Raw genomic sequence first — 13,307 nt, forward strand, 5'->3', positions numbered from 1 at the left:
TCCAACTCCCAAAATTTCTTCCACTCATTTACAAACAGGTGGCAATTACCCTACCTACCATCACAATTTGAGTGTTTATAAGAGAAACCTAGAACACCCGGAGGGATCCCATGTGGTCATAGAATGGCAGTGTCAGGGATTGGGATTAAACAGGATCACTGGAGCATTCAGACAGCAGTTGTATCAGCTGCGTCACTGTGCTTGTGAACAGTGAATGGGAGAGTGATGGAGGGCAGTGCTGTGTGATGAAAAACTGCCTTCTTTTCCATTCAGTTACTTTGAAAGGGAGACGATGGAGGAGACTAAGAAGGTGCATCGACAGAAGCACAGTGGGCCCAAAGCGGTGAGGAAGAAGCAGCGTCGGCTGAAGAACCTGGGCATTGGAGATGAAGCGAGTGCGAGGGAGAGAAATCCGAAGGCGTTCACTGTTCAGTCTGCCGTGCGCATGGCTAGAACCTTCCACAGGTGAGAGCAGGTTTACAGAACACCATCTAGTCTGGGTTGCTCCTGCTGGTAGTGGGACTGAATTAGATTTGCTTCATTTGTTCACCTGAATGCGCGGGACCTCAAGGGCTGTAATCCCTGGATTACTTTCAGTGTCGTATGCTGATGAGGAGAAGAACAGGAGAAAAGGCCAAATGAGGAGCTGGTGGGGGAGGTATGGATTCAGGTTCTTGAATCATTGAGATCTCTCCTGGGGGAAGAGGTGACCAGCACAAGAGGGACAGGTTGTGCCTGAACTGGAGTGCAGCCAATATCTAAGCTAATGCTGCTGGGGAGGTTTTAAACAAATCACGCAAGGGTTGGGACCCAAAGCAGTAGTATGGCAGATTGGCAACTTCAAGCAGGAGCAATTTGAGGCAACGGAAGAGGCAGGGGCAGGATAGGGAACGAGGAGGTTCTAATAAATTAAACTGCATTTATTTTGCCACGTGACAAGTTAAGAAGAGGATTCATGGCGTGGATTGGTAATGTAGCACGAGGACATTATAGTCATGTTGAACAAGGTGCAGGTTTGACAGCTCAGCATTCCAGGGCATAGGTGTTGCAGACATGATGGAGGAGGTGGAGGGAGTTGTGTTTCTGATTGAGGATACTGTGGTAGTACTTAGAGGGGATGTTCTTGGCAGACCATCCAGTGAGGCTGTATGAGTGGGATTCAAAAGTACAAAAGGAGAGATCACATTGATAAGATTATCCTATGGGTTGATGAGATTATTCTATAGGCCTCCCCTGTAGTCAGCAGGAATTAAAGGGACAAATACATACAGAGATTGTATCAGTGGTTGTAAGAATAATATGTGATTTCAACTTCCCTCATTGATTGTGCCTGCCATAGTGCAAAGATGGGGTGACATTTTTGTTAAATGTGTAGCCTATTTCTATGCTGTGTTGCTCTGTGATTTTATTATAAAACTCTAGCCAAACTGCTCATGGAAAATAGTATTCATTCTGGTCATTTCATTCTAGAAAGAATGTGGAAACTTTGGAGTGGGTTCAGAAGAGGTTAGCCGGGGTGCTGCCAGGATCAGAGGGCACATGTATAATGAGCTGTTGACAGACTTGGGTAGTTTTCTCAGCAGTAGAAAGTGTCAATTGGGGGTAGGGGGCTGGTTTGTGTGATGTTTTGAACTGTATCCACAGCTGTCTCTGAGCCAAGCCGTGAAATGTCTGGATGCGATGCTTTCCCTGGTGCATTGATTAAACATCAGTAAGGGTCATCAAAGACATGCCAAATGTCTTTTGTCTCCAGAGGAAGTAGAGGTGCTGGTGAGCATTCTTGGCTGTGGCATCTATGTGGCTGGACAGGACAAGTTGTCTGTGACATTCACTCCTTGGAAGCTTTCATCCTTCTTCAACATCGTTGATGTAAACAGGACCATGTGTAGCCCTTAGCCCTGTAGTCAGTGACCAGCTCTTTTGTATTGCTAACTTTGAGGGGAAGATTGTTGTCCTGTCACTAAGCTCTCTGTTCTGACTTGTGATTATTAAGGTACAGCCCACTATAGTGATGTCACCTGCAAATGTGTAGAAGAAGTTAGAGCAGAAACTGAGAATCTGGCCAAGCAGTTGAGTGTACAGGGAGTAGAGTAGGTTGCTGAAGGTGCAACCTCGAGGTTCATCAGTGTTGAAAGTAATCATGACAGAATTGTTGCCTATCCTTGTTACGGTCTATTGGTCAGGAAGCCAAGAATGCAGTTGCAAAGGGAGATTTGAAGGTCAAATGAGGATAGATCAGTAAATGGTTTGGCCCTTTGGCAGGGGTTCCCAACCTTTTTATGCCACGGACCAATACCATTGAGCAAAGGGTCCATGGACACCCAGGTTGGGAACCCCTCCATTAGTGACTGTTGATGAATAGAGGGTGCTTGAGATACAAGTGTAGGTCAGGTAGACCTATATCTGACAGTGGACAAGGCATATCGGAAGCACGGTATCAAATATAGGAACAGTTATGTTTTAATTTCATAAAACAGGTAGTTGGTCCACTACTGGAATGCCTACCTTTCATTAAGCCTTTGAGGTAACCTATAAGCAAACACGAGGAAATCTGCAGATGCTGGAAATTTAAACAACAACACACACAAAATGCTGATGGAACACAGCAGGCCAGACAGCTTCTATAGGGAGAAGCGCTGTCGACGTTTCGGGCTGAGACCCTTCGTCAGGACTCTCCTTGTAGATGCTGCCTGGCCTGCTGCGTTCTACCAGCATTTTGTGTGTGTTGAGGTAACCTATGAGTTTGTTTTCTCTAAGCAGAAAAGGTGTAATGAGAAAGCTCTGCATAATTATGAGGTGTAATGGAAGGGTGGATAGTAAGAATCTTTTTCCCGTGCTTGGGAGTGTCTAAAGCAAAGCCATAGGTATAAGGTGAGAGGCAAGAGATTTTGATGGGATTTGAGGGTATTTTTTCCCCGGGAATTTGTGAAATTCACTACCTAAGTTAATGATGGACCCAGGTACTGTTATCTACCTTAATCAATCTCACTTCTCCACCCAAAGGTAGGTAGAGGTAGGGAATGAAGAAAATGGAAAAGGTGTGATTAAGAACCCTTCCAGCAAAAGAAAATGGAAAGGCACCTGGGAAGCGCTGTTGTGGAAAGTGTGGCCATTAGATCTGTTATGATGGAGCCTGAGATACAGTGCTGTGCAAAAATTTTAGGCACATATATATAGCTAGAGTGCCTAAGACTTCTACACAGTACTGTAGTGATTTATGTATTGCACTGTACCGCTGCCGCAAAAAAATCAAATTTCATGACATGACTGTTGATAAACCTGATTCTGTTATGGGTCTCTATTATGGACTGAGATTGGAAAGGGGGCCTTGGATGAAACATCCATAGATGCCCTACCGCCATTGATCATCTTCATCACCTCAAAAATCTGTAAGACAGTAACCTCCCCTATACAAATCCATGCTGATTATCCCAAATGAGTGTTCTTTTCCAGATGTGAGTGGATTCTCTCCCTGAGAATCTTCTCCAGTTATTTACCTACTTACTGGCCTGTAATTTCTTTGTTAAACAGAGATACAATTTGGAATTGTAGAGGAACTGAGGTCCTTGGTCACTGAAGTCAAGCATTCAGGACCAGGAAGCTCAAAGTAACTGAAATTGTGGGCTGCATCTGATGTGTTGTGGATACATGCAACAAAACACTACAAGAGGAGGAAGGATAGAGTGAAGGTGGGAAAAATAGAGATATGGTCCAAAATGCAGGCAAATGGGTCTAGCTTAGATGGGAATTGTGATCAGCATGGACCATTTGGGCCAAAGGGCCTGTTTCTGTGCTGTATGACTTAACAATTCTTTTGTGGAGAAAGAGCAGGCTGAGAGTATAGATCTGACGACCCAAGGTGGAACAGGACAGTGCTTGATCCAGAGGCTGGTGAAAGAAATTTTCCCAAGGGAATTAGTTCAATGAACTGTCTGGGACTCCACAGCTGTGTATTCAGTGGGAACCCATGCAGATGTAGTATGGAGAGCATTTTGACTGTTTGCATCACTATCTGACATGGAGGCTGCAGTGCGCAGGTTTGAAAAAAAGCTGCAGAAAGTTGTAGACTTAGCCATCTCCGTTAGGGTTGGTCGTATCCCCACCATTGAGGACATCTTCAAAATGTGGTGTCTCATTAAGGACCCTCATCATCCAGGACATTCCCTCGCCTCCCTCAGGGAGGAGACACATGAGCCTGAGAACACACACTCAACATTTTAGGAACAAGTTTTTCCACTCTGCTGTTGGATTTCTGAATGGTATATGAAGCAGGAAAACTACCTCACTACTTTGCTCTCTTTTTACACTTTATTTATTTTTATATATTGTGACGTAGTATTTTTATATACTGCACTGTACTGCTGCTGTATGAATAAATTATTTAGACTATTATAGACTTCATAACTCTATAATTAGCCAAAATAACAGTGGGCTTAACAATGGGCCGTATTTTAAAATTCAACAACTGAGGTCCAAGAAATTAATGAAGAGGGGACAGAATATGAGAGCAAATAAGGGAAGCCTTCATAGAAGAGGAAATACTTGAAAGTGGGGGATCTAATGAGAATAATGGAGTGGTGGAAAAGTGGTTAAAGATCTTGAGGTTGAAGACCAGTGTATTTTAAGAAACTTTAACAGCTGGTTATAGAGATACTGCATGTAATGGTTATCTTGCAAAATTCCTAGATTGTGGAAGGATTCTGCAGATCTGAGGAAAGGATAACAGAGGGAATATATGCTTGGCATTGGAGGAACACGAAACAAAGTCATAGTCAAGTTGATTGTCATGTGCACAAGTACTTGCATGCACAGTTGCAATGAAAAACACAGTAGCATCAGAGGCACATTGTTACTTATTCTCTGCTTTGTGTCAATATTCATAAAGGAGATGGACGTATGAGGATAGCGAGATCAGTTCGGCCACAAACTTGCTGGAAGATGAACTGTACCTGCCTCATACTCTCATGGAAATAGCCTATCGAAGCCGATGGATCAATCAGTTAAAAATTATTTCTTGAGTGTTTGGTGCTAAGGGAAACCAGATGGGTAGATGAGCTTAAGATATAGGGAAACCGATCTAAAAATCTGGGGGTCTGAGTTTACTTGTTATCATATAATAAGCAATCTTTACAGTAATCATAAATTGGAGAGCGGAAGCGTAATTATAATAAACAGTTTAATTTAATTCTATCGTTAACAGAGCACAAGACTTGAAGACTAAAAAGCACCATGTCCCTGTGGTTGACCGGACACCGTTGGAGCCCCCACCTATTGTAGTTGTTGTCATGGGACCCCCTAAGGTGGGAAAGAGTACTTTAATTCGGTGTCTAATTCAAAACTTCACCAAACAAAAATTAACGGAGATCAGGGGTCCAGTCACTATAATTGCAGGTAAGTCTGTGAGCTGTGAGCAACACTTAAATTGATTTGAATTGTTACAAAGGAAAACACGAAGGTAGATAAATGATATGACTCAATGCTGCCATTGCCTTCTCTTTTAGGACATCACTGTTTTCTCCCCCGAGTTCCTTAGTTTCCATGCGCTTCTCCATGATTAATGCAGAGTGGTATTCACTCATTATTTCGCTAGTTACCATAGGTATAGGAGCAGAGTCGGCTCGCTGAGCCTGCTCTGCCTTTCAGCATGGCTATTCTTAACCCCTTTCTCTTGCCATACCCCATAACCCTTAATCGCCTTGCAAATCAAGAACCTATCAATCTCTGCCTTAAATACACCAACAGTGAACCTCCTCATCCCTGTGAAGGTGAATTCCACAGATTCACCATCCTCTTTACGAAGAAACTCTTCTTTTAAAGGGATATCCCTTTATTCTGAAACAGTGCCCTCAGATGCTAGCCTCTCCTACTAATAGACACATCCTCGCCTTTTGATTTTAATATACTTATAAAATCACTAGGGAGTCTGCTTTCTTTATCTGCCAAGGATATCTCATCCCTGTTTTGCCCTCCTGATATCCCTCATAAGCATACACATACGTCCCTTGAACTCTGCAAAGCACTTGCTGGATTCCAGCTGCTGAACGTGACAAATGCGTCCTTTTCCTGACTAGATCTTCAATATCCATTATCAACCTGGGTTTCCTAACACTGTCAGCATTGCTCTTCACTCTAACCGAGAACTCGTTAACTTTGAACTTTTTCTATCTCATTTTTTTTTTAACTTTTTTTATTGAGTTTTCAAATAATTACAGAAATAAAAGAAAATATATGAAAAATATATATATACCCTTTCCCCCCCTCCCCTTAACCCCTCCCCCCCTAACATCCCTATAGAAAAAAAAAGAAAGAAAGAAAAAAAGGAAAGTGCCTGGGTATCGGAAGATCCCCACATGATCCATGGAGTTCGTAATAACTTTAGTATATATATTTATTTCTTTCCCCAAATAACCAATTATTTCATCATCGGAGCACCTATATATTTAATCCTGTCTTTTGTAAATAAGGGCGCCAAATTTTCAAAAATGTTTCATATTTATCTCTTAAATTATAAGTAATTTTTTCAAGTGGAATACAGCCATAAATTTCCTTCTTCCAACGATCTATTCTTAAGTATGTATCCGATTTCCAAGTAACTGCAATAGCCTTTTTGACTACTGCCAGTGCAATTTTTTATAAATTCTTTCTGATATTTATTCAATTTGGGTTTCGGTTTTATCCCTTCAATATCGCCTAGTAAAAATAATATTGGATTATGTGGAAGTTGTGTTCCAATAATTTGTTCCAATAAAACTCTTAAATTTGTCCAAAAAGGTTGAATTTTAGAACAAGACCAAGTAGAATGTAAAAAAGTACCGATTTCTTGGTTACATCAGAAACACTGACCGGATAAATTTGGGTTTAATTTATTTATTTTTTGTGGTGTAATATATAATTGATGTAAAAAATTATATTGCACTAATCTTAACCGGACATTTATTGTATTTGTCATACTATCAAGACATAGTCTTGACCAATTTGTTTCTTCAATTTTAATATTCAAGTCACTTTCCCATTTTTGTCTTGACTTATGGACTCCTTGTTTAATTGCCTGTTTTTGAATCAAGTTATACATACAAGAAATAATTTTTTTAATCTTTCCTTTTTGAATTAAAGTTTCTATTTCATTAGATTTTGGCAATAACATTGTTTGATCTAATTTTTCTCTTAAATAAGCCCTTAGTTGGAAGTAACAAAAAAGAGTGTTGTTTGATACTTTATATTTATTCTTTAATTGATCAAATGACATTAATATACCTCCTTCAAAACAATCTCCTATATATCTAATCCCTTTTTGAAACCAATTATATAAAAGTTGATTATCCATTGTAAAAGGAATAAGTCTATTTTGAATTAAAGATCTCTTTGCTAATAAAGATTTCTTTGTCTCATCATCAACATTTATCTTATTCCATAAGTCAATAAAATGTTTTAATATAGGAGATTCTTTTCCGGTATCCATTTAGATTCCCATTTAAATATAAAATGGTGTATTTTCTCCTATTTTATCTAGTTCTATTCTAATCCATGCCGGTCTATCTTTCTCAAAAAAAGATGCAATAAATCTAAGTTGATTTGCTTTATAATAATTCTTAAAATTTGGAAGTTGTAACCTTCCTAGATCGAATTTCCATGTCAATTTTTCCAACGATATTCTTGACATCTTACCTTTCCAAAGAAACCTCCTCACATATTTGTTTAACTCTTGAAAAAACTTCTGGGGTAGTTGTATTGGTAGTGATTGAAATAAGTATTGTAGTTTAGGGAATATATTCATTTTTATGGTATTCACACTACCTACTAATGTTATTGGTAATACCATCCATTTATCAAGATATTCTTGAATTTTTTTCAATAATGGTAAGTAATTTAATTTATATATGTTCTTTATATCATTATTAACTCTTACACCTAAATATTTTATACCATTTGCCGGCCATCTAAATTGAGTTATTAATCGACATTGACTATAATCTCCTTTAGTAAGAGGTAAAATTTCACTTTTATCCCAATTTATTTTATAATCTGATATTTTCCCATATTCTAATCTATAGGATAATATACGCAATGAGTGCAATGGGTTTGTTAAATAAAGCAGAACATCATCAGCAAATAAGTTAATCTTGTATTTTTCCTGATTAACTCTGAAACCCTTAATATCTGGGTCCATTCTAATTAATTCAGCTAATGGTTCTATCGCCAACACGAATAAAGCAGGTGATAATGGACAACCTTGCCTAGTTAACCTTGTTAACTGAAATGGTGTTGAAATTTGACCATTTGTCACTACTTTAGCTTTGGGATTAGTATTTAAGGTTTTAATCCATTTTATAAAAGATACTCCTAATCCATATTTTTCCAATACCTTAAATAAAAAATCCCATTCCAATCTATCAAATGCTTTTTCTGCATCTAAAGCAACTGCCACACTCATTTCCTCCCTCTTTTGCGCCAAATGAATTATACTAAATAACAGAGTTACATTATCTGCCGATTGTCTATTTTTAATAAATCCTGTTTGATTCATATGTACTAATTTTGGTAAGTATTTAGATAATCTGTTAGATAAGATTTTTGCTATTATTTTATAATCAGTGTGTAGCGGTGTGCTACAAGCAGCGCTAAAATTACGACACGGAGTCGGTAACTGCAGTCGAAGGAAAAACTTTATTCGAAAACTTCAGCCTCACTTTTAAGCCTCTGTCAACCGGCCCCCCATGGCGAAGAGGCTCCAAAGCTCTGTGCTCGCAAACCCCCGTAGGCTATCTAATTGTGAGTCGGTTCGGATACGCTAGGAAATGAGGCGCTACATAACCCCCCCCCAGAACCGGCGATACACCCCCCAATGTCCACAGCCTGGGCCAGAACCTGCTTGGGAGGTCGGCCTCTGCGCCGAGGCGCCGGAAACTCGGCCGGTTGCGCCAGGTCCACATGGGCCGGCTTGAGGCGGTCCACCGTGAAAACCTCCTCCTTCCCCCCAACGTCCAGCACGAACGTGGACCCGTTGTTCCGGAGCACCGTAAACGGCCCCTCGTATGGCCGCTGCAGCGGTGGCCGATGCCCGCCCCTTCGTACAAACACAAACTTACAGTTCCGTAGGTCTTTGGGTACGCAGGTCGGGTGCCGCCCATGCTGTGAAGTGGGTATGGGGGCCAGGTTACCGAGCTTCTCGCGAAGTCTGCCCAGGACTGCAGCGGGTTCTTCCTCTTGCCCCCTCGGGGCTGGTAGGAACTCCCCGGGGACGGCCAGGGGCGCGCCGTATACCAACTCGGCCGACGAGGCGTGCAGGTCGTCCTTGGGCGCTGTGCGGATGCCGAGAAGGACCCAGGGAAGCTCGTCCGCCCAGTTGGCTCCTCGCAGGCGGGCCATGAGGGCCGACTTCAGGTGACGGTGGAAACGCTCCACTAGCCCGTTCGACTGTGGGTGGTAGGCAGTGGTGTGGTGCAGCTGAGTCCCCAAAAGGCTGGCCATAGCTGACCACAGGCTGGAGGTGAACTGGGCGCCTCTGTCGGAGGTAATGTGGGCTGGTACACCAAAGCGGGATATCCAGGTGGCGAGCAGGGCTCGGGCGCAAGATTCGGAGGTGGTGTCGGTGAGCGGGACCGCCTCTGGCCATCTTGTGAACCGGTCCACGATAGTCAGGAGGTAACGCGCTCCGCGCGACACTGGCAGGGGGCCCACGATATCCACATGAATGTGGTCGAAACGCCGGTGGGCGGGATGGAACTGCTGCGGTGGGGCTTTGGTGTGCCGCTGAACCTTGGCCGTCTGGCAGTGCATGCACGTTCTGGCCCATTCACTGACCTGTTTGCGGAGACCGTGCCAAACGAACCTGCTGGAAACCAGCCGGACAGTTGTCCGGATGGAGGGATGCGCCAAGTTATGAATGGAGTCGAAAACACGTCGCCGCCAGGCTGCGGGGACGACCGGACGGGGCTGGCCGGTGGCGACGTCACAGAGTAGGGTCCTCTCACCTGGGCCCACGGGGAAGTCCTGGAGCTGCAAACCAGAGACTGCAGTCCTGTAACTCGGAATCTCCTCATCTACCTGCTGTGCCTCTGCCAGTGCCTCAAAGTCTACCCCTTGGGAAAGGGCATGAACGGTAGGGCGAGAGAGCGCATCCGCCACGACATTGTCCTTACCCGAGACGTGCCGGACATCCGTTGTGTATTCAGAGATGTAGGACAGGTGGCGTTGCTGGCGGGATGACCAGGGGTCGGATGCTTTCGTAAACGCAAAGGTAAGCGGTTTGTGGTCCGTGAACGCGGTGAAGGGCCGACCTTCTAGGAAGTACCTGAAATGCCGGATTGCCAGGTAGAGCGCCAACAGTTCCCGGTCAAAAGCACTGTACTTGAGCTCGGGTGGCCGCAGGTGTTTGCTGAAAAACGCCAGGGGTTGCCAGCGACCTGCGATGAGCTGCTCCAGCACCCCACCGACTGCCGTGTTTGATGCGTCCACTGTGAGGGCGGTAGGGGTGTCCATTCTGGGATGTACTAGCATTGCGGCGTCAGCCAAAGCTTCCTTCGTTTGAACGAAAGCGGCGGCGGACTCCTCGTCCCAGGTAATGTTCTTGCTCGGACCCGACATCAGGGCGAACAGGGGACGCATGATCCGGGCAGCTGAAGGGAGGAAGCGGCGGTAGAAATTGACCATACCTACGAATTCCTGAAGGCCTTTGATCGTGGTGGGTCGGGGGAAGTGGCGGACCGCATCTACCTTAGCGGGCAGAGGGGTTGCCCCGTCTTTAGTAATCCTGTGGCCCAGGAAGTCAATGGTATCAAGTCCGAACTGGCATTTGGCAGGGTTGATTGTAAGACCGTACTCACTCAGTCGGGCGCAGAGTTGACGGAGGTGGGACAGATGCTCCTGACGACTGCCGCTGGCTATGAGGATGTCATCCAAATAGATGAACGCGAAGTCCAGGTCCCGTCCCACCGCGTCCATTAACCGCTGGAACGTCTGTGCGGCATTCTTCAGGCCGAACGGCATGCGGAGGAACTCGAAGAGGCCAAACGGGGTGATGAGAGCCGTTTTGGGGACGTCGTCAGGATGCATCGGGATTTGATGGTACCCTCGGACAAGGTCGACCTTGGAGAAGATCCGGGCGCCGTGCAGGTTTGCCGCAAAGTCCTGAATGTGCGGCACAGGGTAGCGGTCCGGTGTGGTAGCCTCGTTCAGCCTGCGGTAGTCGCCGCACGGTCTCCAGCCCCCCGTCGCTTTGGGCACCATGTGCAGGGGGGAAGCCCAGGGGCTGTCGGACCGCCGGATGATCCCCAATTCCTCCATTCTCTGGAACTCCTCCTTCGCCAGTCGGAGCTTGTCCGGGGGAAGCCGCCGAGCACGGGCATGGAGGGGTGGTCCCTGTGTCGGGATGTGGTGCTGTACGCCGTGCCTGGGCATGGCTGCTGTGAACTGCGGTGCCAGAACCGATGGGAACTCCGCCAGGACCCTGGTGAAATCGTTGTCGGACAGCGTGATGGAGCCGAGGTGAGGGGCTGGTAACTGGGTCGCGCCCAGGGAGAACGTCTGAAAGGTCTCGGCGTGTACCAGTCTCTTCCTGGGCAGGTCAACCAGCAGGCTGTGAGCTCGCAAAAAATCCGCACCCAGAAGCGGTTGGGCTACGGCGGCCAGTGTGAAGTCCCACGTGAACTGGCTGGGGCCGAACAGTAGCTGCACCTGACGGGTGCCATAGGTCCTTACTGTGCTGCCATTCACGGCCCTCAGGGGGGGACCCGGTGCCCTGCTGCGGGTGTCGTAACTCGTCGGAGGTAAAACGCTGATCTCAGCCCCAGTATCGACCAAAAACCGGCGTCCCGACCTTCTATCCCACACATACAGGAGGCTATCCCGATGGCCAGCCGCCGTAGCCATCAGCGGCGGCTGGCCCTGGCGTTTCCCGGGAACTTGCAGGGCGGGCGGCAACGGCGGGCTTCTGCGCCCCACCGCTGGTGGTAGAAGCACCAGTGGTCATTGGGCCGGGGGTTAGTGGGCTCTGCGGCCGGGCCTGGACTGGTTTGCTGCCGGGAGCGTGGCTGGGAGATCTGTGCAATGGACGCCCCGCTCACCTTTTTGGCGTTCCACAGCAAGTCCGCCCGGGCTGCCACCTTCCGGGGGTCACTGAAATCCGCGTCGGACAGCAGCAGGCGTATGTCCTCGGGCAGCTGCTCCAGGAATGCCTGCTCAAACATGAGGCCTGTGTGTCCCTCGGCCAGAGACAACATCTCATTCATTAAAGCCGATGGAGGTCTGTCGCCCAAGCCATCCAGGTGCAGTAAACGGGCAGCCCGCTCGCGCCGTGAGAGTCCGAAAGTCCTGAGGAGCAGGGCTTTGAATTCCGTGTACTTGCCGTCTGCCGGGGGCGACTGTACGAACTCCGCGACCTGGGCAGCTGTGTCCTGGTCGAGGGAGCCCACCACGTAGTAGTAGCGGGTGTCTTCTGAGGTGATCCGGCGAACGTGGAATTGGGCTTCGGCTTGCTGGAACCATAGGTCCGGGCGCTGTGTCCAGAAACCCGGCAGTTTCAACGAAACCGCATGAACAGAGGCGGCGTCGGTCATTTCTGGTCCAAAAATCGTTTGGACCGTCGGGGTCACCAATTGTAGCGGTGTGCTACAAGCAGCGCTAAAATTACGACACGGAGTCGGTAACTGCAGTCGAAGGAAAAACTTTATTCGAAAACTTCAGCCTCACTTTTAAGCCTCTGTCAACCGGCCCCCCATGGCGAAGAGGCTCCAAAGCTCTGTGCTCGCAAACCCCCGTAGGCTATCTAATTGTGAGTCGGTTCGGATACGCTAGGAAATGAGGCGCTACAAGTGTATAATAAAGAAATAGGTCTATATGATGCTGGCTTTAAAAGATCTCTATCATTTTTTGGCAATACTATTAAAATAGCTGTCGAAAAAGATTCTGGAAGTTTATGCGTTCTTTCTGCTTGATATATTAACTCCGTAAAAGGAGGAATTAATAAATCTTTAAGCTTTTTATAAAATTCAGGCGGAAAACCATCTTCTCCTGGAGATTTATTACTTTGAAGTGATCCTAGAGCTTCTTCGACCTCTTTCAATGTAAAAGGCATATCTAATCCCTTCTGTTCTTCCGTATTTAATTTTGAGAGAGTTATTTGTGATAAAAACCTTTCTATCTTGACATTATCATTTTGTGATTCTGATTTATACAACTCAATAAAAATTCTTAAAAGTTTCATTAATTTCTAAAGGTTTATAAGTAATTTTATTTACTCTTGTTCGAATTGCATTTATTGTTTTAGAAGTCTGGTCTGTTTTTAACTGCCATGCAAGGACCTTATGAGA

The 13,307-nt window shown here is 45.6% G+C and overlaps 1 protein-coding gene across 1 annotated transcript in view; it reads left to right on the forward strand.

Annotated features, from left to right (window-relative positions):
• bms1 (BMS1 ribosome biogenesis factor) overlaps positions 1 to 13,307 on the forward strand; it is a 97,392-nt gene that overhangs the window by 2,499 nt on the left and 81,586 nt on the right. Inside the window, exons 2-3 of the mRNA XM_059946194.1 lie at positions 274 to 465; positions 5,201 to 5,391. Of these exons, the coding sequence (XP_059802177.1) occupies positions 293 to 465; positions 5,201 to 5,391 (364 nt within the window). The 5' untranslated portion in view covers positions 274 to 292. The remainder of the gene's footprint in view (positions 1 to 273; positions 466 to 5,200; positions 5,392 to 13,307) is intronic.

The sequence above is a fragment of the Hypanus sabinus genome, chromosome 21, assembly GCF_030144855.1.
Source record: "Hypanus sabinus isolate sHypSab1 chromosome 21, sHypSab1.hap1, whole genome shotgun sequence".
Classification (NCBI taxonomy): Eukaryota; Metazoa; Chordata; class Chondrichthyes; order Myliobatiformes; family Dasyatidae; genus Hypanus; species Hypanus sabinus.